This window comes from Cervus canadensis, chromosome 20, assembly GCF_019320065.1.
Source record: "Cervus canadensis isolate Bull #8, Minnesota chromosome 20, ASM1932006v1, whole genome shotgun sequence".
NCBI lineage: Eukaryota > Metazoa > Chordata > Mammalia > Artiodactyla > Cervidae > Cervus > Cervus canadensis.
Genome location: NC_057405.1, coordinates 14,032,903 through 14,056,604, shown reverse-complemented (window position 1 = coordinate 14,056,604; position 23,702 = coordinate 14,032,903). Strand labels below are relative to the sequence as shown.

General features: G+C 37.0%; 1 protein-coding gene across 11 annotated transcripts in view; it reads right to left on the bottom strand.

The window, feature by feature from the left end:
- The window catches only part of PHF3 (PHD finger protein 3), a 171,676-nt gene that overhangs the window by 102,674 nt on the left and 45,300 nt on the right, over positions 1-23,702 (bottom strand). For 8 of the 11 annotated variants that reach the window (XM_043439440.1, XM_043439441.1, XM_043439445.1 and 5 more), the window contains 3 exons: positions 11,616-11,777; positions 6,128-7,874; positions 75-384 (listed from right to left, as the gene is read on the bottom strand). In XM_043439440.1, the coding sequence (XP_043295375.1) occupies positions 75-384; positions 6,128-7,874; positions 11,616-11,777 (2,219 nt within the window). Of the gene's footprint in view, positions 1-74; positions 385-6,127; positions 7,875-11,615; positions 11,778-12,657; positions 12,848-23,702 lie in introns of those variants that run through there. The other 3 variants (XM_043439439.1, XM_043439436.1, XM_043439446.1) reach the window with 3 other exon arrangements.

Sequence of the window (23,702 nt, the reverse complement as noted above, 5' to 3'; positions counted from 1 at the left end):
GAAATCTAAAAAATTTCAAATTCTCAGTCAGTCCACACAAGTTCTTAAATAAAAAGAATGCATAATGAGCTCACCCGTTTTAAAATTTTGACCTTGTGTTTCACTGTATCATCTACATACTTGGTTTTGTCATTTGCTGTAGTGTGCTTTGGTAACCCAAGCTTTTCATATTCCATTGCTTTATCTTCACTATGGATTTCAACTTTAGCCTGGTTTCCCAAAATATCTGGATCAGCTATTTCAGTCTTTTTATCTTCTTCAGCACAACATTTTACACACACATATTCTTTGTCTTCCTCTCCCATTTGCTGTGCTTGAGAAAGACTTAACCCAACACAATCACCATGAAACCAGTCATCACATCTCCCACAGCCAACCATAAACCTGGAGAGAAAAAAGAACACTCTGATTTGATACATTTTCTTAAAAACCAATGCCAAGTGGGCCTAAACTGAACTTTTTGTATTGTGGTACTGTGCATGTTTTCTGTCCTTACACGTTCTATCAGTTCAATATTGTCAAAATTCTCCAAGAAAAGAATATTTTAGGAAAATGAAACTTTTAAAAAAAATCAGTATTCCCCCTCTAATATAAGTGAGAAAATACTGGCGGGGAGTGGGGAGGGTGCGGGGGGGCACATATAAACAAAGGGCAACTGGTCTGTCTGCACACTGTATGGAATAATTAACATATAGAATAAGGGTATTTCTCCACTGAGAAGGGTGATAAGCTTTGACATTCAACCTATCCAAGTTACATTTACCACATAGACCTGAATTTATACATAAAATTGGAGTCACTTAGCCAACTAATTTAAATGACAAAAAGAAAAACCAGACGCAACAAAAATGCAACTCAAAAACTAGTTTAATGGAGCCTCACTGACTGTTCCTTATTAACCACCTTAACTACATAACTATTCTTAGAGCTCAAAATATTCTGGTTCATCATGTCACACTTATTTAGCTTAAGAACTTATGTACTTTTGAGTGTGAGCTTACTACTTGACCTTGTACTTTAAATAATAAACTTGTTTCCCCAAATAATGGCCAATAGTGTATCAATATGAAGATATTACTATTCAGGCTGAGTTTTCTTTAATTGCTAAACAATCTCTTTATATTTCCCCTTTACTGCATTTTATCTAAGAAATAATTTCACTGGCCAATTAAAGTCTAAGGGCATATTTACCACTCTAAAAAGTTTGTTTTTCTAACTTAGAATATCTGGAATTATTTTAGAATAAAATAGCAAAACAGATGCATTAACAGCAATTTGAGGGTGAAATTATCTTTTTCACATACTTTTCAACCCACTGTTAAGAAAATGATAAAAGCTCACTTAATTATGTTTAACATTTTCTTTTTTTCTTCTTCAGGTTAGTAATTCATGGTATATCTGAAAGATGTAGGAGAATTTAAATACATTCTTTAATGATCTAAAAACTTTGGGCTGATTTTGGTAAGAATAGTGCCACCACCACCAATGACAAAACTTTGTTACTGCACTTAATTATAGAAGAGGTTATATTAGATCAAATGCCTATTTACAAAAGTCCTACAAACATAATTACAGACATTACAAACACAATATACTCGCATATTAAACCATAATCCACGAGTAAAAACTGAAATGGTAAAATAAAGCAGCTGGTGGCGACAGACACCAGTGTAAAACTTTTAAAAACCTACTGTCCAGTAAGATGCTGAAGGTAATATACTGAGTGATATAGCCAACTCTCTCTAAATACATCAGAAGTCCTATTTTCACACAGAGACTATAAAACTCAGAACAGAGTTTCAAATCTTGCAGGATGTCTTGAAATCAAGTCCCTGACTGCAGACCACTCCACTCTTCCGCCTCATGTGCCCTTGTCTATATTGTGGACCAACCACTGCTGTGCACTAAGTAAACTTCTTTCATGTCTGTAATTCACCGTTCTTGAAGTGGTAATGCTTATGCTAGCTTTTTAGGGTTAAGTCACCATTTCTTCCACCGCTCATTAAGATTCACTGAAAAAATTCACTGAAAAATACAAATTAAAAAAAAAAAAAACACAAAAAACTCATGCCTTAAGTAAAAATAAGTAAAAAAACAGAATATTTTGGATTCATAGCCCTAGTGAGAAAATTTTCTAACAATGTGGTATTTGTCTGCAAGATAGAAATAGTTTCTAGGTATGGAAGATTTTAGATAGGTCTATAGCATGTTTCAATGATATAGATCATATAGCAAACAGAAAAATACAAAGTTTAAAAAAGTTCTTCTATTTCAGACTGTACAGTTGTAAGAACTCCCATTTCTTGAAAATAACTATTGAGGTTGATTCTTTTGAAATACCAAAGGAAAGCTAATGTGTTCCCCATCACAGCTATATTACCAATTTCTTCAAAGCGAGCCTGGAATAGTTTCAACTATGACGATGGCTGTGCTTTTGTCCCAAATCCAAACCTAACTAACATATTATAAAGCACATATTAGGAAATTTCAAATCTTTATTTGACCAGGGAAGAGTCACTTTATGATGCAGAATGTATTCACTGTATCACCATACCCCAAGTTTATTCTGGAAATATCTCCTCAAACTTGAGAAGCTCTGAAAAACAAATCTCAAAACTATAGTGCCAACCACAGATGTAATCTTAATGGTTTATATTTTATGTAAGTAATACACTTAAATATAATTCTGAAAAACTAAAAAAGTACACTGATGAAAATTATTACCACATCCTAGGGTAAAATGTAATTGACTTGAAAATGAAACTGGAGAATTTAAAAAAATTTCAAAATAATTAACAGTATTACACAGTTTTATTAACCATATATGTATTTTTAAATGGCTTTTCAAAAAAGAGAAGATGCACTCTCTTCCCTTTTCATGATATTCCTCATGGCTTAAAAAAGGAGATGGAGTATGGATCAAATAGCTAACATATTCTCCCTCTCCCATTTTCTGCTCTGCCCTTGAAATTCTCATTACCAACAGGCAAAATCACTCAAAGAAAAGACTATAACCCGGGTGTTAAATATTTCACCAAAAACAACATGAGAAGTTTAGCTCTGAATTAATTGGACCAAGTCAGCATGAAATCAGTTAAATGGAAAAGTTTAGAAACATTTGTTGTGTTCTACCACTGTTATATGTTCATACACAAAATTTTAAATCCTACTAAAATTTAAACAATTTAAAATGTAATCCTAATTCTAATGTTTTTTGGCACAAATTAAAACATATTCTTAGAAAATTTTCATGTTTCTTCACAGCAAACCACAAAGGCAACATTGAGAATTCTGTTTTTAAAAAGTCACAAACTCACTACCAGGGCTATTTTATAAAAAATGAGCCATCAAGTTCTAAGTATAAAAGTAACAATTGAGACTGTATTACTATGAATGTACATGTACTCACTCTTCCCTAGGATAAAATGATTTCCACATAAACACTAAATCATTGTTGTTGTCGCTAACAATCTAATCTGCAGAGAAAAGTATTTATCAAACTTGTAAACTCCTGAGAAAAACCAGAATCACTAAAGAGAAAATTTCCTTTTAAGAAAAAGGTTTCTTGCTTAAAGATATGACTCAGTTATGCTAAGGAGACTTTTTTGTTTCTAAATTTCATCCAATGAACTAATCTTTTAAAACTGGACAAGAAAGCGTAATACAAACTGAAGATGCAAATGTCACCTGGAGAAGGAGGGAATACTAGAAACTACAACATACGTATTATGAAAAGACTGAGTAATTTCCTCCTTTCAAAATGCCAACTAGCTTATGTTTAAAAGAAGTTCAAAGGTGACTTTTAAAAAAAGGATTAAATAGTCTGGTTTTTACAATAACGAATATGCCTTAGCTGTAAGGAGAATCCAGAAAATAAATGGTAGCCAAAACAGGATGAAGTGTAAACAGTAAGGCAGTCGATGCCTACTGCCTTTAGGACATGTACAGAAGTTTCTTAAGGTCAAATATTACATTTGGCCATGCCATGAACAAATCTGTGTTTAAAAATATTATTTCCAAACGGAAGCATAAACAGGAACATAACCTAAGTTGCATTATATGTAAAATGCTGAAGTAATAAAATAACCTTTATAGGAATAAATATGTCACAAGTGCTAAAAAAAAAGGTCACATTAACAAATAGTTTTCAATGAATGTAGCTAGTGCATGAGATCAAAGAAATGGATGAAAATTATTCCCACATATGTCCTTCCTAATAAATTCATATACTTACACATGGATTAAACTAGGAAAATTACATGCTGCACGGCAGTTGCATTTTTTTTTGAGTAACCTCAGTGTATACAACCAGAATGCATCAAAGTAGTAGTGAAGGCTAATTATAACATGTAAAGAAAAAAACAATCAATAACTTAGGCTTCTTTATTCACATAATTGAAGTAATGAGAAATGCTGCTTCCAAAATTGATAGTTTCCAATGTTATAATATTCATTTCAGTTACATAGGGTAAACTCAAAATCCCTACACATCTAATATTAGAATATTAGGTCATTTTCCAGATGGAGGTAAAGAAACTCTAGGTTTTATAGGATAGACCCAAAAGGCAGCTTTAGGTAAAAGAATGGGACTTAACACTAAATCTTCATTTTAGGAAAATAACTGATGTTGGTGAAGTGACAGTCTTCATTCAAAAGCCTGGGCAAACTCCTGAGGACCAGGCCATCATAACAGAAGTTGTCTCAGAAAAGCTACTTTATACCATGGCTTCCAACTCTAGGCCAAAGTTTCATTTCAGAAACTCATTCACTTTAAGGTTTCTATTGGTTATTCTGACAACACATCAGTGTGATTGTTTTTAGAAGACGCTTGCAAAGAAACAAGGTCTTCCTTAAAAGACACAAGGACCATCCAGCCCTTAATTCTCTTAGGCCCACTTTAGAATATTTTAATAAGGAACTTTAAACAAGCAAACAACAAAACATAAAGAGGACAAAAGTGAGGGCAAATGTAGCACTATATTCAAATAAGTCAGAAGTTTTAAAAACTGGGAATATGCTGTTATAAAGTAACCGCTGACACTAAAAACAGGCTACAGGGTGAATCACAAATGAAGAAACTTGACATAAAAGTTATTTTTTACAGAATAGCCCCAGCAACTCCCAACGACCACCTTCCACACCAAATAATGTATTACAGCACACTGCACTAAACTGTCCCTCCCTAAAGAGTTTCATTTTCATACTAACATTCACTTTCATGAGTAAGGATAATATTACAATGTACAAGTTACAATGTTCTTTTATTATATCAATGTTGTTAGAAGTTCCAACAGCAATTGCAACACTTGAACAGGATAATTTTGTAGCTGAAAACTCCACTTCATCTCTTGTTCTCTTTTTCTGAAAAAGTTAGCAAATAAAAAATACAGGGGAGCAGAGGGGGAGCAGAGAGCATGGCAGTGTCATAAAACTAAGGATAACACTGAGTCCTATAGAAAGAATGCCAAGGGCAGCGCTATAAAAGCACCTCCTAAAAGAGGAGAATTCACAGGAGATCCAAACCACTAAAATAGCAACAAACAAAATAAATGTTTCACTCCATCCCATGTTACATACAAAACTCCCCTGGGTAATTTAACAGTTGTTTTAGTTATCAAATTTCATTCTAAAGTCAAGTTTGACAGTTATAAAGTAGCAGTATTAAGAGTAATTGCTTCATTAAAAATAAACAAACAAAAGTGTGCATGTGTATATATATAAAAATTTTCCACTATGCCCTTCACATTTTATTACTAGTTCTTCTCAAGCCAAACAAAATAATATATAACTTACAGGCCCAAAGCACTATAAAAAAAAAATTTTTTTTTTTTTTTTAAGATGCAATGACTAAGTTACAGTCTCTAACTGATTACAATGACAAAACAATTCCATATATACCAGTTTTTGGTCAGACTTATGTATTTTACAGTGTTCTAGAATACTGATGTACTCAGTGGCTCCATCTTTCTATCTTCCAGGACTGAGGAGGGGTTTTTTTTTTTTTTTGGCAGAAGTCTTTGCATATTAAATAATCTTTCTATAAAAAGTTCTCACACTAATCTCACTCTTAAAAATGGCAATTTCTCTGTAATATACATATCACATACACATACACACACACACACACCTGTTGCCATGTGGTTTTTTGCAAAACCCACACTGCTTGCTGGGAGTCCAGATATATTTGCATTCGAATGAAGAGCAATGATCTAAGCCTTCCCTTTTTACAGTAGCTATGTTGTCTGGAATGAACAACGGTGGCTCATCCAAAGAAAAACTTTTGCTGCTTCTTCTTTGGCGGGGTTGTAGGTTCTTCTCAGGTTTTTTTAATTTCAATTTATCCTCTTCCTTTAAGTGTTCTCCACCACCTGCATGCTCCAGCTCTTCCTTCACATGACTGTTGGTTCTCCCGGCTAGAGTCGGCTGCTGGGGCTTATGGCACTGTTTCTGGCTGGACTGAAATGAGTGTCCAGTTTGTACAGGATGGTGAGGTTCTTTAGAGCAACTAGGGAGACCATGAGGTTTATCACTCATAGAATGAGCTAAGGGTTTGGAAATCTGTACTAAATTTTGATCCTGTGATGTTTTTTTGAACATAGAATGAGCTTGATTTTTCACAGATTTAACCCCAGAAATGCAACTCTGAATCTTCAAATCCTTATCAACTTGTTTTTTTCTCACTTTGACTGGCCTATGAAAATTCTGCTTAAATTCTGATTCATCAGCATTCCGCTTCACACTTTTGACATTAGCTTTAGTTTTGTTATGCATTAATTCATGCTTTGCTGTAGCAACTTTTTTCGGAGTATCCGTGGTCAAGGTTTGCTTGGGATGAATTACAGGTTTTGTGTGTTTAGATTTTATGTTTTTTGATTCTAAGGAAGAAACACTACTGGACTGGCTATCTCTATCATCCTGAAGGGTTGCTGTTTCATGAAATTCCATTTTAATACCTTCAACAACATTCAACTGTTCTGAATTTTGGTCAGGTGCATCACAAATAGCATCTTCTAAAATATTACTTTCTGGTTCAAAAGTATTAACCATCTCCAAGTTTGATTTATTAAATCTGGTGCCCTCCAACTGCTTATCATTAGACTCTGTGCCTTTACAATAAGCCATTTCTATTTCATTTCTTTGAAACAGAGGGGAGTTCTTAGCTTTATCAGAAACTTCCATGCTATCTTCCAATTCCAAACCACATTCATTTACTTTATCCACAGAACCAGACAAACTGACAAAGTTCTTTTCTGTCTTGTTTGGGTTTGTACAAGCAGCACTGCCAGAGAAAGCATCAGAAGATGCAGGTTCCTTAATGACATTGTCATCTTCGTGGGGTAATTTAACTGTCTCCTTTGATTTTTGTTCAACTTCTTCTGCCTTCATTTCTTCAACAATAGTCTCATTCATTTTACCTGAAATGGAATCATTCCGTTCATTTTCTTCTTTATCTGAAAACTTAAATAATGGGCTAACAGACTTGATTTTACACTCCAGAGTTTCACTTTTCTTTTCTTCAATATTAATACAAGTCTCTGAAAGGAGTGGACAATTTAACTCATGAGATGGCACGTTTGCTTCTCCCTGATTATTACACTTCTGCTCAGAATCTAATCCAGCTTCATCCTTCATTTCAAGACAAGATGAAACTGCTGCTTCAACCTGTCCGCTGTGTCGGCTGCTCCTTCTGCTCTCTTTTTGGTGTTCGGGTTTCGGTGATGTACCAGCTTCTTCTTTAATCTGACACCTTTCTGGTTGTTTCACGCCTACTTTAGGGGCAGACACAGTCTTCCCAGATGCCTTTTTTGTGCTATTTAAAGGTGCTGCATTTGAACGCTTGGCAATAGTGCTTTGTCGCAAATTTCTTACTTGTTCTATCACAAAGGAAAAAAATAAATAAAAATAACTTAGTTATGTTGCCATGTGTTTTTATTTCAGTGCAATTTATTCTGAGCTATAAATTTTTTTTCCCATTTCAATGAAAATGTACTAAATATCTACTCGTAATGGACCATATTTTAGATATGTTAAATTTTATACTTATCAAAGTTCTATCAACTCTGAGGCAGGAAAAAAACCTCTATAAAATTCAGACTGATATTATACTTTACAATAAGACAAATATTTTTATCAAGTTTCCTTTTTATAAAAATAAGCTGGGACTAAAATTGATTAAGATCCTTTATATTACTACCCACCTCAAACAAGGTTATCATACAGTTTAAATATTAAATACCTTTAAATATATAAAACCAAACAAATTCAAGTGCCAATTAAATCTGAACTAAACCATCTATCACAATAGGATCTGTATGAGTTTCATTACAGTCTCAAAAGAAGTCTAATGCCCTTATAAATGTACTTCCATTGTATCTCCATTTTAGCATTCAATCTATTCCTCGACTAGTTTAAATATTCCAAGAAGTCAAATAAACACTGAAGTACTAGACACAGATCAACCAAAAAAAGAAATTATATTTAAAAAGATTGAAACCAAGAAAATATCTCAGAAGGAAAAATGAGGAAAGTATGAAAATAATTTACTGGATACATCCTCCAAGGAAAACAGAAACACAAAGTGAAAACAAATTGGAAAGAAAGCTAAATAATTCACTAAGAAAAAAATACAACAATTCACTAAGCAGAAAAACAACCCACAAACTGAAATACAAAATAAGGAGCTATAATATATCCAAGCCTACGCATATCAATACCTTTGGATCAATTCTGTGTGAAAACTAAAAGTCACCAATTTAAAAAAGCCTCCTTCCTTTTTAACGCAAAACCCTACAATGCACTGATATTTAGAAGATTCTCCTAATTTGCCACGTATCACTGACCCTGAGCTGTGACTGTCTTACAGAAGGCGTTACACGTCCTCCTCCGTCTCGAACATCCCTAGGAAACGCCTGCAGTCACCACACTCAAGTGTCCCCATTTGGATTATAAATTATATGGTCACCCTAACCTTAAAGACCCTTCCTAATACCCCCAAGACTTGGTACAGTATCTAGTCTTCAGGTAGGTACCCAACAACTTTAAAAAATTACTTACTGGATTATGAACCACTCAAGCTCAGATACATGAACATTTTTAAATAACTAAAATTTTTATGATTTGTTATCATATTTTTGATGATTTTTAAAGTTTTGAAGGCAGTCTGTAATAATTTATAACTCTACTATATTTATTTGCCTTGAAATAAATGAAAAACTTTTAAAACCCATTATCTAAGTGGTCAATAAATGAACAGCACATTCAACTGTGAAGGAATTTAAACAAAAAGCTATTTTCCAATAGTAATTGATTAATTAGCAAAGGATAATTTAACTATCTCCTCTAACTATAAACTGCCTTAGTTTAAAGCCGGACTACATAGGCCAAACACTTATCATTATTTGTCTGTGATGTTCATTCTATTCTTTCATTTCTCAAAGTCACAAATATCTACCAAATAACTGATTAAAAAAAAAGTGAGGAAAAGATAAGTAAATATATACATCTCAGTTAATTCACTTCTTAAATCCCACATCAAAACTATCCAAAAGCTACAAATCTAAAAGGAAAGGAAGAATAAGAGAAAACAGGGACGATTTAGAAAGCCAAACAACAGATGATCAAACACTGATGCAGAAAATCCCCCCAAGATGAACACTAACTGGCAGTGCTGGCCAAACCAACACCACTGGCATCTCCAAAGGTTTAGAAACTGGTGACCCCGGATGATCCTAAAGCAGGGAGGAAGACAGGCAGTTCACACGAGGAGTTGAAAGCTAAGCTGTTTAAGAAGCAGTTGGACCTCAAGCTCCCTCTCCTCTGCTCCATCTATTGGGCAACTGCTCTTCCCAATTTCTTATCTAAGACCAGAGGCTTACTCTTTAAGGAGTATAAAAACAGTTTCAAGACTAAGGAACACTGAGCACAAATAAGAGCGGCAGTAAAGTACACTGAAATTTTTAAGATTATGTGAATCTCTATGTGCTGAAAGCTGACATGCCCCCATCACCTTCCCTAAAGGATTTCCATGTATGCTAGTAATCTAACAAGCCTAAATTCTAACATCAGGGATCCTTCCAAAAAGTAACACAGCCAGATTACCATAAAGAATGCTCACAGTTGACAAAACATTAAACACTGAGCAAGCTACCAATAATCAGACATTTTAGGAAAGTCTCTTAACATGAAAGACAGAAGCAAAAAAAAAAAAGAAAAAGGAAAAGAAATTTTAAAAAGTTTAAAACATCGTTAAGTACTTTATGAAAGACAACATAAGATACCACATGCGTGAAACAAGGCCAAAATGCTACAAAAAGCATTATACCCAAAACAAAAAAACAACATTCAGAATTTGATGAAAAAGTTGATGGATAAACATGAGAAAAATTCAGTAAGAAGAGGAAGAAGATAGAGGTGGATAAGTGAAGAAAACAGAAGAGCCAATCCCTACTATCTAATACTTGAATGATAGGAGTTCCAGGAAACAAGGGCTGAGAAAATAAAGGGGAAAATAATCTGTGAAATAATTCAAGGGATTTTCCCAGACTGAAAATAGAGCATCACTTTCAAGTTTCTGAGGAAAAACAATTTGCAACCTTGAATTCTATGTTTAATCAGACCATGATTCCAAAGTGAGACTAAATTATAAATACATTTGCAAACATACAAGGTTTGAAAATATATATATACATACTCCTTTTCCTCACAAAACTACTAGAAGAGGTGTGTCACCACAACGAAGGAGCTAAACCAAAGAAAAGTAAATAGGAACTGCAATACAGAACAGAATACTCAGAAGACTAGTAAAGGGAGCTCTGTGGACAAGAGCCACATCTCTAGCTTACACAGGGCTAACACAGCACCGCACACAGAAGCAGATCAGAAGGTCCCCAAAGATGCTTCCCTCAACAAGACGAAAATGACAGAATGCCTGATATGCACAAATATATTCAGAAAATATTCAGACCACTGGCAGAGTAGTTGGGGTGTAATTACTGATATGTACATTAAAAGCTGTGTCTGCAAACGTGTAAACTAATAAGCAAATGATCAATTATTAAATCAGAAAGACAAAGTTGTATAGAACAGTTTATTAAAAGGATCATCACTAACAGCATACTGACTCATAATAACATAAGTAATTACTACTGATCTTATGAAATTATCTATTAGAAAGATAAGAAAATATACTTTTGTTTCATGGGGCAACAAGAGGAGAAAAGAGTGCTAAATTCACCATCTGGAATGGGAAATCAATAAATACAATCATCAGAATAATCAAGAAGTAGCAACATACATGTGTTACTTAAGAGACATGGAATACCAAAAAAGTAACAATAATTAATAAAATCAAAGTTTCCTCTGAGAAAAGGGAAAAAAGTAGTAGGATGGCAAGTACTAGAAACTCATAGGACTAGTCAACTCTCTGAATCATGTGTAATTTCAACAAGAACTTTTAAAAAATCGTACCAGCAGATTGACATAATCTCAAAACTGATTATCAAAATGCCTCAGGTTAGCAAACGACCAAGAAAATACTATCACTGCTCAGCAAGTTTACCTCTATTACATCTGTCCCTACATTTGATTTTCTAGCTAGTTCTCTTTGGTAGAGTTACCTTGTGCCATTAAACGAGGTGATTTTCTTGGTGATCTCACTGAATTTTCTTCTACTTTGTCCCTCAAATTCCTGTTAGGTAAAATCAGTTCTTCGTCATCAATGGTATCATTGCCACTTTCTTTAACAACTCCTTCATCCATAATATCGTCAAGACCAACAACTAGGGGAAAAAAAAAAACAAAACAAATTTTTTTTTAAATATTGGTGATGTTAAGTGTTTAAAGGCAGTACAGAAAACACTGTGAGACAGCTTCCTAAAATGGGATAATGCCACTAACAAGCTCCCAGTTCAGTTTACAAACTTCTACCTTACGAGGCAACTGGTCAAAAGAAGACTGGCTGTGATTCTTCTTGGTTTGCCCTCCACTGTCACACACTCTCACTTATCACTTCCTGTACCTCTGTGAACATCGTACGCAGCTACACCTGGAGTACTTAAATAATCCCAATTTTGGTTAAAGAAGTACAAAAAAGAGTAAATACCCTGAAAAGCTTGTGATTCTAGGATCATGCTAGAACCAAAAGATTCAAGTTCTAGCTGTAATCTATTCCTTGAAGACTTCTATGCTACATGTGTGAGACTAAGTAATGGAGATATACTTTTGAGTTACATCAAGTGCATGCGCACACAAACACACACACACACAGAATGATAAACACAATGTAACTTCCCCCTCCCCCCACAAGTTGGGGAAAACAGTAGATGTTTAATGTAACTATATAATTAAGTTACCTTCCCCTAATCAAAAGAGTCATTCATTTAATGGCAGGGGAGGAAGCATGGAAAAGGAATGGAAGACACTGTATTCATATTATCAACAGGTTTATTTCTGTACCGAACAAATGTCATTTTACTAGCTGATATTATAGCAATTCTAAATGTGCAGTTGTATAATATCTTGTGAAAAGAATGTGATTATTGCAGTCTTATGGCCTGGATTCAAGTTCCTGCTAAAACACTTAAATAAAACCTGACAAAATCCTTAACCTCTCTACCAGTTTATCTCTAAAACGAGAACAACAATACCTGTCCTACCTACCTCACAGGGCTGTTGTGAGGATCAAGTGAGATGATGTATGAGAACTCACTTTGTAACTTTAGAGCACTACACAAATGTTAGTTATTATCTTCATCCTAGGGGTTAGAAGGAACCTCAAGAAGTTATCTAGTCCTCATCTTTGTATCCAAGTAGAACTTCATTTAAGAGTTCAACAAGAAAGTGGTCTATCCTAAAAATTTAAAGAGAACAAAATTCTTTATAAATATACTTTCAAATGGTACAATCCTTTTGAAGAGCAATTTGACAACAAAACAGAATTATGAAACTCCTTATATACTTCAACCAAAATATTATATTAAGTATAGAAGAGAGAATAAATTATGAAAAAATGCTGGCTAGAAAACATAGTGTGATCCTTGTTAGTAATAGACAAATGAAATGTTGTACATGCACATTTAGACAAACCAAAAAAAACCAAAAAAGATTAGCAAGAAATGGATGAAAATTATAACAACAATTACTCTGTAAAATATTTTTTCCCTATTTTCCACACTTCCTGCTATATGCATGGATTACTCTCAAAAACAGAGTCCATGTTTTTTATCACTATGCTATATGTACTAAAGGCTTAGAGAAGAATTTATCTTAGGAAAATTCATCATGACTCATTTAAGATATAACTGGGGGAAACATGGGGAGTTCTGTTAGAAGGTTACTCCACCATGATGGATGCTGCCACACATTCATACACATTCTCAGAGAATCTTTAACATTAGATAATTAGTTCTATCATGTTTACTTTAAAAAGCAAAAGTTAAACATTATATGCATACATGTATGAAGAAATGGATGAAGGAAGGAAGGTTATCTGTGACTATCTGGTGGTATGGTGGGGTAAGGAATTGGGGAAGTGGGGTTTAAATCACTGTATATTTTCTATAACAAACATGCATTTTGTATTGTAATCAGGAGAGAAAGTAATAATTCAAAAAACAGGAGAAAAGTGATTAAAACCTGATTAACAGCGCTCATTGGCAGGATTATAAAAAGGCAATCTGAATTTTAGGGCTATACTGCACAGCAGGATCATAGGTTTAGCAAAGACAAATCCAGAGGTCAATTATTAGATTTTACCTTATTCCCTTTCCTGGCAGCTACAGTTGACCCCTCTCCCCATCCTGAGCCCCTTTTTCTCACTTAATTTCTGAACATCACACACTCCTCCCTGACTACTTCTCAACATGCTTTATAGATCTCTTCTTGCAGATATCACACACCAAAGGACTTAAAAGCACTTTATGTGCACTCTATGCACATAAAGTGCATTTTATGTGCACTCACTCCTCCCTAAATGATTTTATCCAGTCCATATATACTCGTTTGACTCCCAAAGTTATCCTCCCCAGCCCCAAGCTCACATATGACCTCCTAAGAGTGTGATCTGACATATCTACTAGGTTGTCAAACAGGTATCTCAAGGTTAACATAGAAAAGAAACATTGATTCTACCCATTTCCCCTCCCCTCAGTAAAACTGTCCTAAGACGGTCCCAGTAATGGAACCCAGCTGCTCAATGCTAAAGCTCTAGAACTATCCCCAGCGCCTCTCTCCTCATATCCCATATTCAAGGGTCAGCTCAACCTGCTAGCTAGCTCTATCTATAAAACACATCACCTGTCTGATCACCACTGACCACTCCCACAACTCACCTTCTCCCCACACCACCATCATCTCCCATCAAGTCCCCTAGTGTCCTAGGATCCTCCACAGCCACCTGCCACACACACACACTCATACTCACAGTTTGTTTTCCAGACGCCATAACTATATCTTAGATTCTTCCAAAATATAAAGTTATATCATGTTACCATTCTTCTATCCTCCAAACCCTTACCAATACAAATGTATGTTCACACACTTGAGATACATTTTCAAAATCCCAGCCAGGGCCTCCGCGATCCATCGAAGAGCAGCCCCCACCTACTTTCCTGACTTCTCAACCACTGACTCACAGTGCTCCAATCACACTGGTCTCTCCATAACACGGGGAAGCAAAAAAAAATCAAGTTCTAGGTTGTCTCCAACATTTCCACGGCTCTCAAGCAGTAGGCCCCCCAAAACCAATGCACCTGCTTAACCTCGCTGTGCCTCAAGCTGCTCTATGAAGCAGAAATCATGCTAGTGGTCAGCAGTGCACTGTGATGATTATGTCAGTGTGAGTGCAGGGCTTAGAACAGAACCTGGCACCTAGAAACTGTGGACTTTGGTTCAGTCTCCCCTATCATGGACCCCACCATCACAATTTATGTATTCTTTTTCCCCTCAACTCCCCCTAGAACAAATATTCCATTAAAAATATACCTGAAAAAAAAAAAAAATATACCTGAAATTTCTTTCTTCTAATCCATGTCTGATCAAAGTAAATCAGAGTACAGAACGAACAATCTCTTGTAAAACCCATCCAATTAGATATTTAAGTTTTGGAAAGTTCAGTCCAACAGCTTCCACTAAGAAAATGAATAGAAAGCAGTAACGTAGAAAGTAGAATCTGTACTCTTTTCACATCTCTATTTATTCTCAGAGACCTCCAACGTCTGCCCCTCCCATTGCCAAAGGCAAACCAAGATTCAGTATTTGATAATCAATGTTTCTAAAGTTCTCAATATATCCACTAAAAAAGGAATCTGGGGTTATCAAAAAATTAAGGAATCTGGGGTTATCAAAAAAATAGCAATGACCTGAATTCTGTATGAGGCAGTGGACAGCCATGCATAATGTAGGAAAACAATATGACTTTCCTCCCTCCCATACTTCAGTCATTCTTATTTTGAAATTCTGGCATAAAGCCTATAATCATACTCAAAATCTCCCTAAGCCTGAATTCAGATCACTGAAATTCTTCCCATCCTCACCTACAAACAGCCCTCATTAAATCTGCTGAGTCACGCCTCCATGAAATCCTCCTGACACTAATTCCTGCTGTTGTTGTTCAGTCACCCAGTCATGTTCCACTGTTTGCGACCCCAAGGACTGTAGCAGGCCAGGAAGAAACTCCCGAAGTTTGCCCAAGTTCCTGTTCACTGCATCAGTGATGACATCCAGCCATCTCATTCTCTGATGCCCTCTTCTCCTTCTGCACTCAATCTTTCCCAGCATCAGAGACTTTTCCAATGAATCGGCTATTCACATCGGGTGGCCAAAATACTGGAGCTTCAGGCTTCAGTGGCAGTCCTTCCAACCAGTATTCAGAGTTGATCTCCCTTAATATTTTGATTGGTTTGATCTCCTTGCTGTAAAAGGGACATTAAGGAGTCTTCTGCAGCACCACAGCTCGAAGACATCAATTCTTTTGACACTCTGCCTCCTTTATGGTCCAGCTCTCACAACCGTAAGTAATCACTGGGAAGACCATAGGTGACTATATGGACCTTTGTCAGCAGTCACATCTCAGCTTTTCAACACACTTTGTAGATCTGTCATAGCTTTCCTGCCAAGAAGCAATAATCTTCTGATTTCATGGCTACAGTCACCATTTGCAGTGATATTAGAGCTGAAGAAGAGGAAATCTGTCACTACCTTCCACGTTTTCTCCTATTTGCCATGAAGTAATGGGACTGGATGCCATGATCTTAGTTTTCTTAATATTTAGTTTTAAGCCAGCTCTTTCACTCTCCTCCTTCACCCTTATCAAGAGGCTCTTTAGTTCCTCTTCGCTTTCTGCCATTACAGTGGTATCATTCACATATCTGAGGTTGCTGATGTTTCTCCTGCCTACCTTGATTTCAGCTTGTAACTCATCCAGCCCGGCATTTCTCATGATGTGCTCAGCATATAGGTTAAATAAACAGGGTGACAGCAGACAGCTCTGTCATATTCCTTTCTCAATCCTGAACCAATCTGTTGCTCTATACATGGTTCTGTTTCTTGACCCAAATACAGGTTTCTCAGGAGACAAGTAAGATGGTCTGGTATTCCCATCTCTTTAAGAGCTTTCCACAATTTGTATGGTCCACACAGTCAAAGGCTTTAACGTGGTCTATGAAACAGAGGTAGATGCTTTTTCTGGAATTCCTTTGCTTTCTCTATGATCCACGGAATATTGGCAATTTGTCTCTGGATCCTCTGACTTTTCTAAACCCAACTCGGACGTCTCCAAGTTCTTGATTCAGGTAATGCTTAAGCCTAGCGTGCAAGATTTTAAGCATGATCTTACTAGTGTAGGAGATGAGTGCAACTATCCGATGGTATGAACATTCTTTAGTACTACCCTTCTTGGGAATTGGGATGAGGACTGACCTTTTCCAGTCCTGTGGCCACTGCTGGGTCTTCCAAATTTGCTGACATGTTGAATGCAACAATTTGACAGCATCATCCTTTAGGATTTTGAATAGCTCTACTGGAATTCCTACAACTGGAAAAGTTCAGTTTTCATTCCAATCCCAAAGAAAGGCAATGCCAAAGAATGCTCAAACTACCACATAATTGCACTCATCTCAGGCTAGCAAAGTAATGCTCAGAATTCTCCAAGCCAGGCTTCAACAGTATGTGAACCGTGAACTTCCATATGTTCAAGCTGGATTTAGAAAAGGCAGAGGAACCAGAGGATCAAATGGCCAACACCCGCTGGATCATCAAAAAAGCAAGAGAGTTCCAGAAAAACATCTACTTCTCCTTTATTGACTATGCCAAAGCCTTTGACTGTCTGGATCACAACAAACTGTGGAAAATTCTTTAGGAGATGGGAATACCAGACCACTTTACCTGCCTCCTGAGAAATCTGTATGGAGGTCAAGAAGCAACAGTTACAACTGGACATGCAACAACAGAGTGGTTCCAAATTGGGAAAGGACTATGTCAAGGCTGTATATTGTCACCCTGCTTATTTAACTTATATGCAGAGTATATTATGGGAAATGTTGGGGTGGATAAAGCATAAGCTGGAATCAAGACTGCTGAGAGAAATATCAATAACCGCAGATATGCAGATGACACCACCCTTATGGTAGAAAGCGAAGAACTAAATAGATGGGGAAAAATGGAAACAGTGACAGACTTTATTTTGGGGGGCTCCAAAATCACTGCAGATGGTGACTGCAGCCATGAAATTAAAAGATGCTTACTCCTTGGAAGCAAAGTTATGACCAACTTAGACAGGATATTAAAAAGCAGAGACATTACTTTGTCAACAAAGATCCATCTAGTCAAAGCTGCAGTTTTTCCAGTAGTCATGTATGGATGTGAGAGCTGGACTATAAAGAAAGCTGAGCACCAAAGAATTGATGCTTTTGAACAGTGGTGTTGGAGAAGCCTCTTGAGAGTCTCTTGGACTGCAAGGATATCCAACCAGTCCATCCTAAAGGAAATCAGTCCTGAATATTCATTGGAAGGACTTGCTGAAGCTGAAACTCCAATATGTTGGCCAGCTGCAAAGAACTGACTCACTGGAAGAGACTCTGATGTTGGGAAAGATTGGGGGCAGGAGGAGAAGGGGACTACAGAGGATGAGATGGTTGGATGGCATCACCGACTCAATGGACCTGAGTTTCAGTAAGCTCCGGGAGTTGGTGATGGAGAGGGAGGCCTGGCATGCCGCAGCCCAGAGGGTCACAAAGAGTCGGACACGACTAAGCGACTGAACTGAACTAGAATTCCATTGCATCCACTAGCTTCACAGCAGTGATCCCTGAGGCTCACTTGACTTCACACTCCAGAATCACACCACCGTAGTTAGCCAGTTCATTAATATCTTTTTTGTACAGTTCTTCTGTGTATTCCTTCCATCTCTTATTGATCTTCAGTGTCGACTAGGTCTCTACTGTTTCTGTCCGTTATTATGCCCATCTCTAGGTGAAATGTTCCCTTGTTAAGGTAAAATTTATTAAATTTCTCAAAACTGGCATAAGTTTAAGTCACTTTACACCATACAGAAGGGAGAACCACAGTACTGCAGAGACTTCACATCTGACAAGCCTTAATTCAACTCACGCTGGCAGTACAAAGGCCAAACTCCACTGCTTCTTAGGATATTATCTCCTCTATTATGAAACTTGGCCCTAATTATCAGACTTGAGAAAAACCGAAAGAGCATGGTCTCTTTGCAAAGTCATGACAATAAAGGTTACTTATCTATTTCAGAGTTCGTGATCTGAAGTAACATAAAATGTTCCACAGATACATCCTCTTAACAGAGCCCCCTCAGGTTTCTCCTCTAACACAGCAGCAGACTACCACCCAGCCTCTAAGGGCCTCCCTTCAGAAAGTGTTTCCTTTATGGATGATTCACACATTCCTTCCAAAGAGAGTCCACGTCATTATACACATCATCAATTTGTGTGTTACATGTACAATGAGTCATTTGGGGGTGAATTTATCATTTTAAATATTGGTATGTTTCTAATTTTAAAAATACAAATAATGCTACTATCTTTTTCCCTCTAAAATTTCTTCTTTACGATAAATTTTAAAACACAAGTTTACTGAGTCACAGAAGGCAAATTTACATATTCTACTATTTTTCAATCTCATCACATGACTTTTGATAGAGTATAAACAATTTACAGTGCAAAAAGTTTCATATTAAGTCTCAATTAAGAACTTGCTAGCACTGAGTTGCAGATTTTTAAAAGAAACACAGTTACTATAAGCCTGACATACATACTGCCTTTCTGTGTTTTTTTTAGCTCGGCCTTCTCTTCTAGGCTGGTCTTAATGCGTTTTTTCCTCAAGAACTTATACAAACTCTTTGTAATACCTTCATTACCTATTTAATGGAAGTATTTTCCCCCTCGTTTAACTTATTTTAGTATTATCTCATAATCTAAGTTAATTTTTCTTCAGAATACTGTCTTCAGTTATTCCAACAGGATTAAATTATCCATCCTTTCTGTTGAAATTTAACATATTCTAAAGTCTTATGTTTAAACATGCACAAGTATTTCGACTTTTGTCAAACAATTCATACTTTGGGAAAAACTGATTAATATTTCACAGAAAGAGAGTTTCTATCAAACAAATCTAAAAGACACTAGGTTAAATGAAGTTAAAACAGTTTCTTCACTGCAAATCTTTAGAGCCTTCAATATGTTAAAGGCATGTTATGAGGGAAAGAAGTGCACATGGTAAAACTGCTTCCCGAACTTTATGTTCTCACACACATACCAATAAAACATACACCAAAATGCAATGATAGTTATTTCAGGAAGCAGCTTTCTCCTTCTTCTTATTCATACTTTCTAATCCATCTCATATTAAAAACACTTTGTCAAAAAGAATTTCCCCAAAAAATACACAATCACTGGCGCCACTTTTAAAATTTTTCCTTTTTAAAGTTATACATGTACCTGATTTTAAAGAGTTGTGCCTAATTCTATAAAATTTATGAAGAAAAACATTAATGCTCACTTTCCTTCTGCTTCCCCCAGTGAACCTCAATTCACTGAGAAAATGTAGGTATTATCTCCCTCCACTGAAAGGCTACTGTAAAAACTATTCTAACAAGTGCTTGACTGCACGCTTGACTGAAAACATAAGAGAGTAGCCATTATAATATCTTAGCAGATACTATATTTTTCAAACCATTTTCTGTAGCCCTAAGTACCCTTCACCGTGACCCCTCCCCAACTGTCAAAATAATTTCTCTTATTGCCAAAATGATTCTATCACGTTATTATAAAAGTGAGATGGTAATCATTCCCTAAATCTGAGCATTTTAATTTCATCCTAAAATACCATAAATTATGTACCTTTATAGTAATTCATTCAAAAATACTGAGCACCTACTATGCGTCACATGCTGGCATAGATTATTCCAGATACCAATGATACAGAATTCTCTCAAGACAAACAACCTGGTTTCTTCACTAAATGTGAAGAAGGAGTTAGAAATAGAAACGTGTGTACATGCTCAGTCGCTCAGTTCTGTCTGACTCCTTGAGACCCTATGGGCGATAGCCCTCCAGGCTCGTCTGTACATAGGATTTCCCAGGCAAGAACACTGGAGTGAGTTGCATTTCCTTCTCCAGGGGAACATCCTGAACCAGAGATTGAACCCATTTATCCTGCACTTCCTGCACTGGCAGGAGGATTCTTTACCACTGAGTCAGCTGGGAGGCCATTTAGTACTAGTAAGGGGGATAAGCGTTTACACAGACTGATAAGCAACCAAATGAACATATGAATATATTGACCTATTTCAATTCTAATTCAAACCGTAAAAAGAAAAATGTGTGGGAATTGGGTAAATAAATGAACACTGACTACATACTTGGAAATATTAAAAGGTATCTATTTTAGATAGGATAATAATGATACTATTTTTTTAAATAAATCTTTTATTTTAGAGATACATACTGAAATATTTACAAATGAAATTATATGATTTCTGAGCTCTTCTTCAAAATAATCTTGGTTGAGGGGAGGTAAGTTCCAAATAGGAAAAGGAGTATGTCAAGGCTGTATATTGTCACCCTGCTTATTTAACTTACATGCAGAGTACATCATGAGAAACGTTGGGCTGGAAGAAGCACAAGGTGGAATCAAGATTGCCGGGAGAAATATCAACAACCTCAGATGTGCAGATGACACCACCCTTATGGCAGAAAGTGAAGAGGAACTAAAAAGCCTCTTGATGAAAGTGAAAGAGTAGAGTGAAAAAGTTGGCTTAAAGCTTAACATTCAGAAAAATAAGACCATGGCATCTGGTCCCATCACCTCATGGGAAATAGATGGGAAACAGTGGAAATAGTGGAAACAGTGGCTGACTTTATTTTGGGGGGCTCCAAAATCACTGCAGATGGTGACTGCAGCCATGAAATTAAAAGACGCTTACTCCTTGGAAGGAACGTTATGACCCACCTAGACAGCATATGAAAAAGCTGAGACATTACTTTGTCAACAAAGGTCCATCTGGTCAAGGCTAAGGTTTTTCCAGTGGTCATGTATGGATGTGAGAGTTGGACTGTGAAGAAAGCTGAGCGCCAAAAAATTGACGCTTTTGAACTGTGGTGTTGGAGAAGACTCTTGAGAGTCCCTTGGACTGCAAGGAGATCCAACCAGTCCATCCTAAAGGAGATCAATCCTGGGTGTTCATTGGAAGGACTGATGCTGAAGCTGAAACTCCAATACTCTGGCCACCTCATGTGAAGAGTTGACTCATTGGAAAAGACCCTGATGCTGGGAGGGACTGGGGGCAGGAGAAGAAGGGGACGACAGGGGATGAGATGGCTGGATGCTACCACCGACTCGATGAACATGAGTTTGAGTAAACTCCGGGAGTTGGTGATGGACAGGGAGGCCTGGCATGCTGCGATTCATGGGGTATCAAAGAGACGGACACGACTGAGCGACTGAACTGAACTGAAGGAGGACTGAAGCCTGGCGTGCTGCAGTCCATAGGGTCAAAAAGAGTTGGACAAGACTGAGTGACTGAACTGTACTGAAGGAGAAGTGAGTGGGGTTTAAATGGAAAAAGAAGAACTATTAACTAACTGTATAAGTAACAGGTAGGTAGATGAGGGTTCATTTATTATACTAGTCTCACTGCTTTGATGTTTTCCATAAAACAGAAAAAATTTTAAAAACTGTTGCCATGAAACTTCCTTTTAACTAGAATGAGACAAATAAAAAGATATATAGCGTATAAACAAAAGGGAAGAATAATAGGGAGTACAAAGAAGGGAACAAACAGTGGCCTATAATTTTAAACTGAGAGGCCAGGGAGAGCCGGGGATACTGGTACTGGTTGTCTCCTGCGCAAGACCTTCCAGGCCAGGAGAAAGCTCACAGCTCAGGCCAGAAAAAGCCTGGGGATGGCAATGCCAAGGTGAACTTTCAGCAAAACAGAACAAGTTGAGGGAGTAGCTTTCTAGTTAGAAGGCACATCAAGTACCTAGACTCTGAGGCAGGAGCATGCCCAGGATGGTGGAAGAACAGAAGAATGGGGGCAAGTCTACGTGGCCAGATTAGCAAAACCAGGGAGAAGAGCAGGTAAAAATAGAAAGGTACAGGGGCAAGCTAGGCTCAGTCTCATAGGCCAGGAGAACTTTAGTTTTTTCCTTTGTGTGAAATGGAAAGTGACCAGAGCACTGTGAATAAAAGGGTGATAGGATCTGACTCTCCAAGATTACTCTAGATGCTCTTTTGAGAACATATGGGACAGAATCCTCAGAGGCAGAAGCAGGGAAACCACTTCCAGGCTAATGTAATAATCCAGATGAGAAATGGTAGTGACTAAAACCACAGTGGCAGTGAAGAAAGTGCAATGAGTGTATGAGATACCAGGGTCTGGATATATTCTGAAAACAATGCCAACAGGATCTGCTGATCAAGTGAATACAGAACATCAAAGAAACAAAAATGACTTCAATGTTTTTTTGTTAAGCAACTCAAAAGAAGTTCACATTTCTAGAATGAGGGAGACTGTAGGCATAAAGTGGTACAAGGACAACTGGGAGGTGGGGAAGCAGGTACCACGAGTTCAGTGTTAGACATTAAGCTTAAAATGCCTAACAGACAGCCAAAGAAGTAAATACAGGAGTCTGGAGTATATATATTTAAGAGCTGAATTATAAAGCGTGTTGTAAGTCATAAAATTAGGGCTTCCCCAGTGACTCAGAGGGTAAAGAATCCACCTGCAATGAGGGAGACCTGGGTTCAATCCCTGGGTTGGGAAGATCACCTGGAAAAGGGAATGGCTACCCACTCCAGTATTCTGGCCTGGAGAATTCCATGGACAGAGGAGCCTGGCAGGGTCCATGAGGTCACAAAGAGTTGGACACAACTGAGCACCCTTCACTTTCATTTTCACTTTTCAATTCATAAAATTATACAACATCACTGTAAAAGTGAGTAGAAAGAGAGAAGATGCTTAAAATCTGAACCCTGAAATACTCCAGCGCCTAGAGGTCAAGAAGATGAAGAGGAGAATCAGAAGAAACGGAGAGGAAGACAGGAAGGTGAGAGAATAACCAAGAATGGTGAACCAAAAATCACATCTGGCAGTGACACTGCTTGCAACCCAGAGCAGCTGATGAGAGCGAAATCGGAATGTGGAGGAGAGAGACGGGGCGAGAGCACCGAAATTCCTT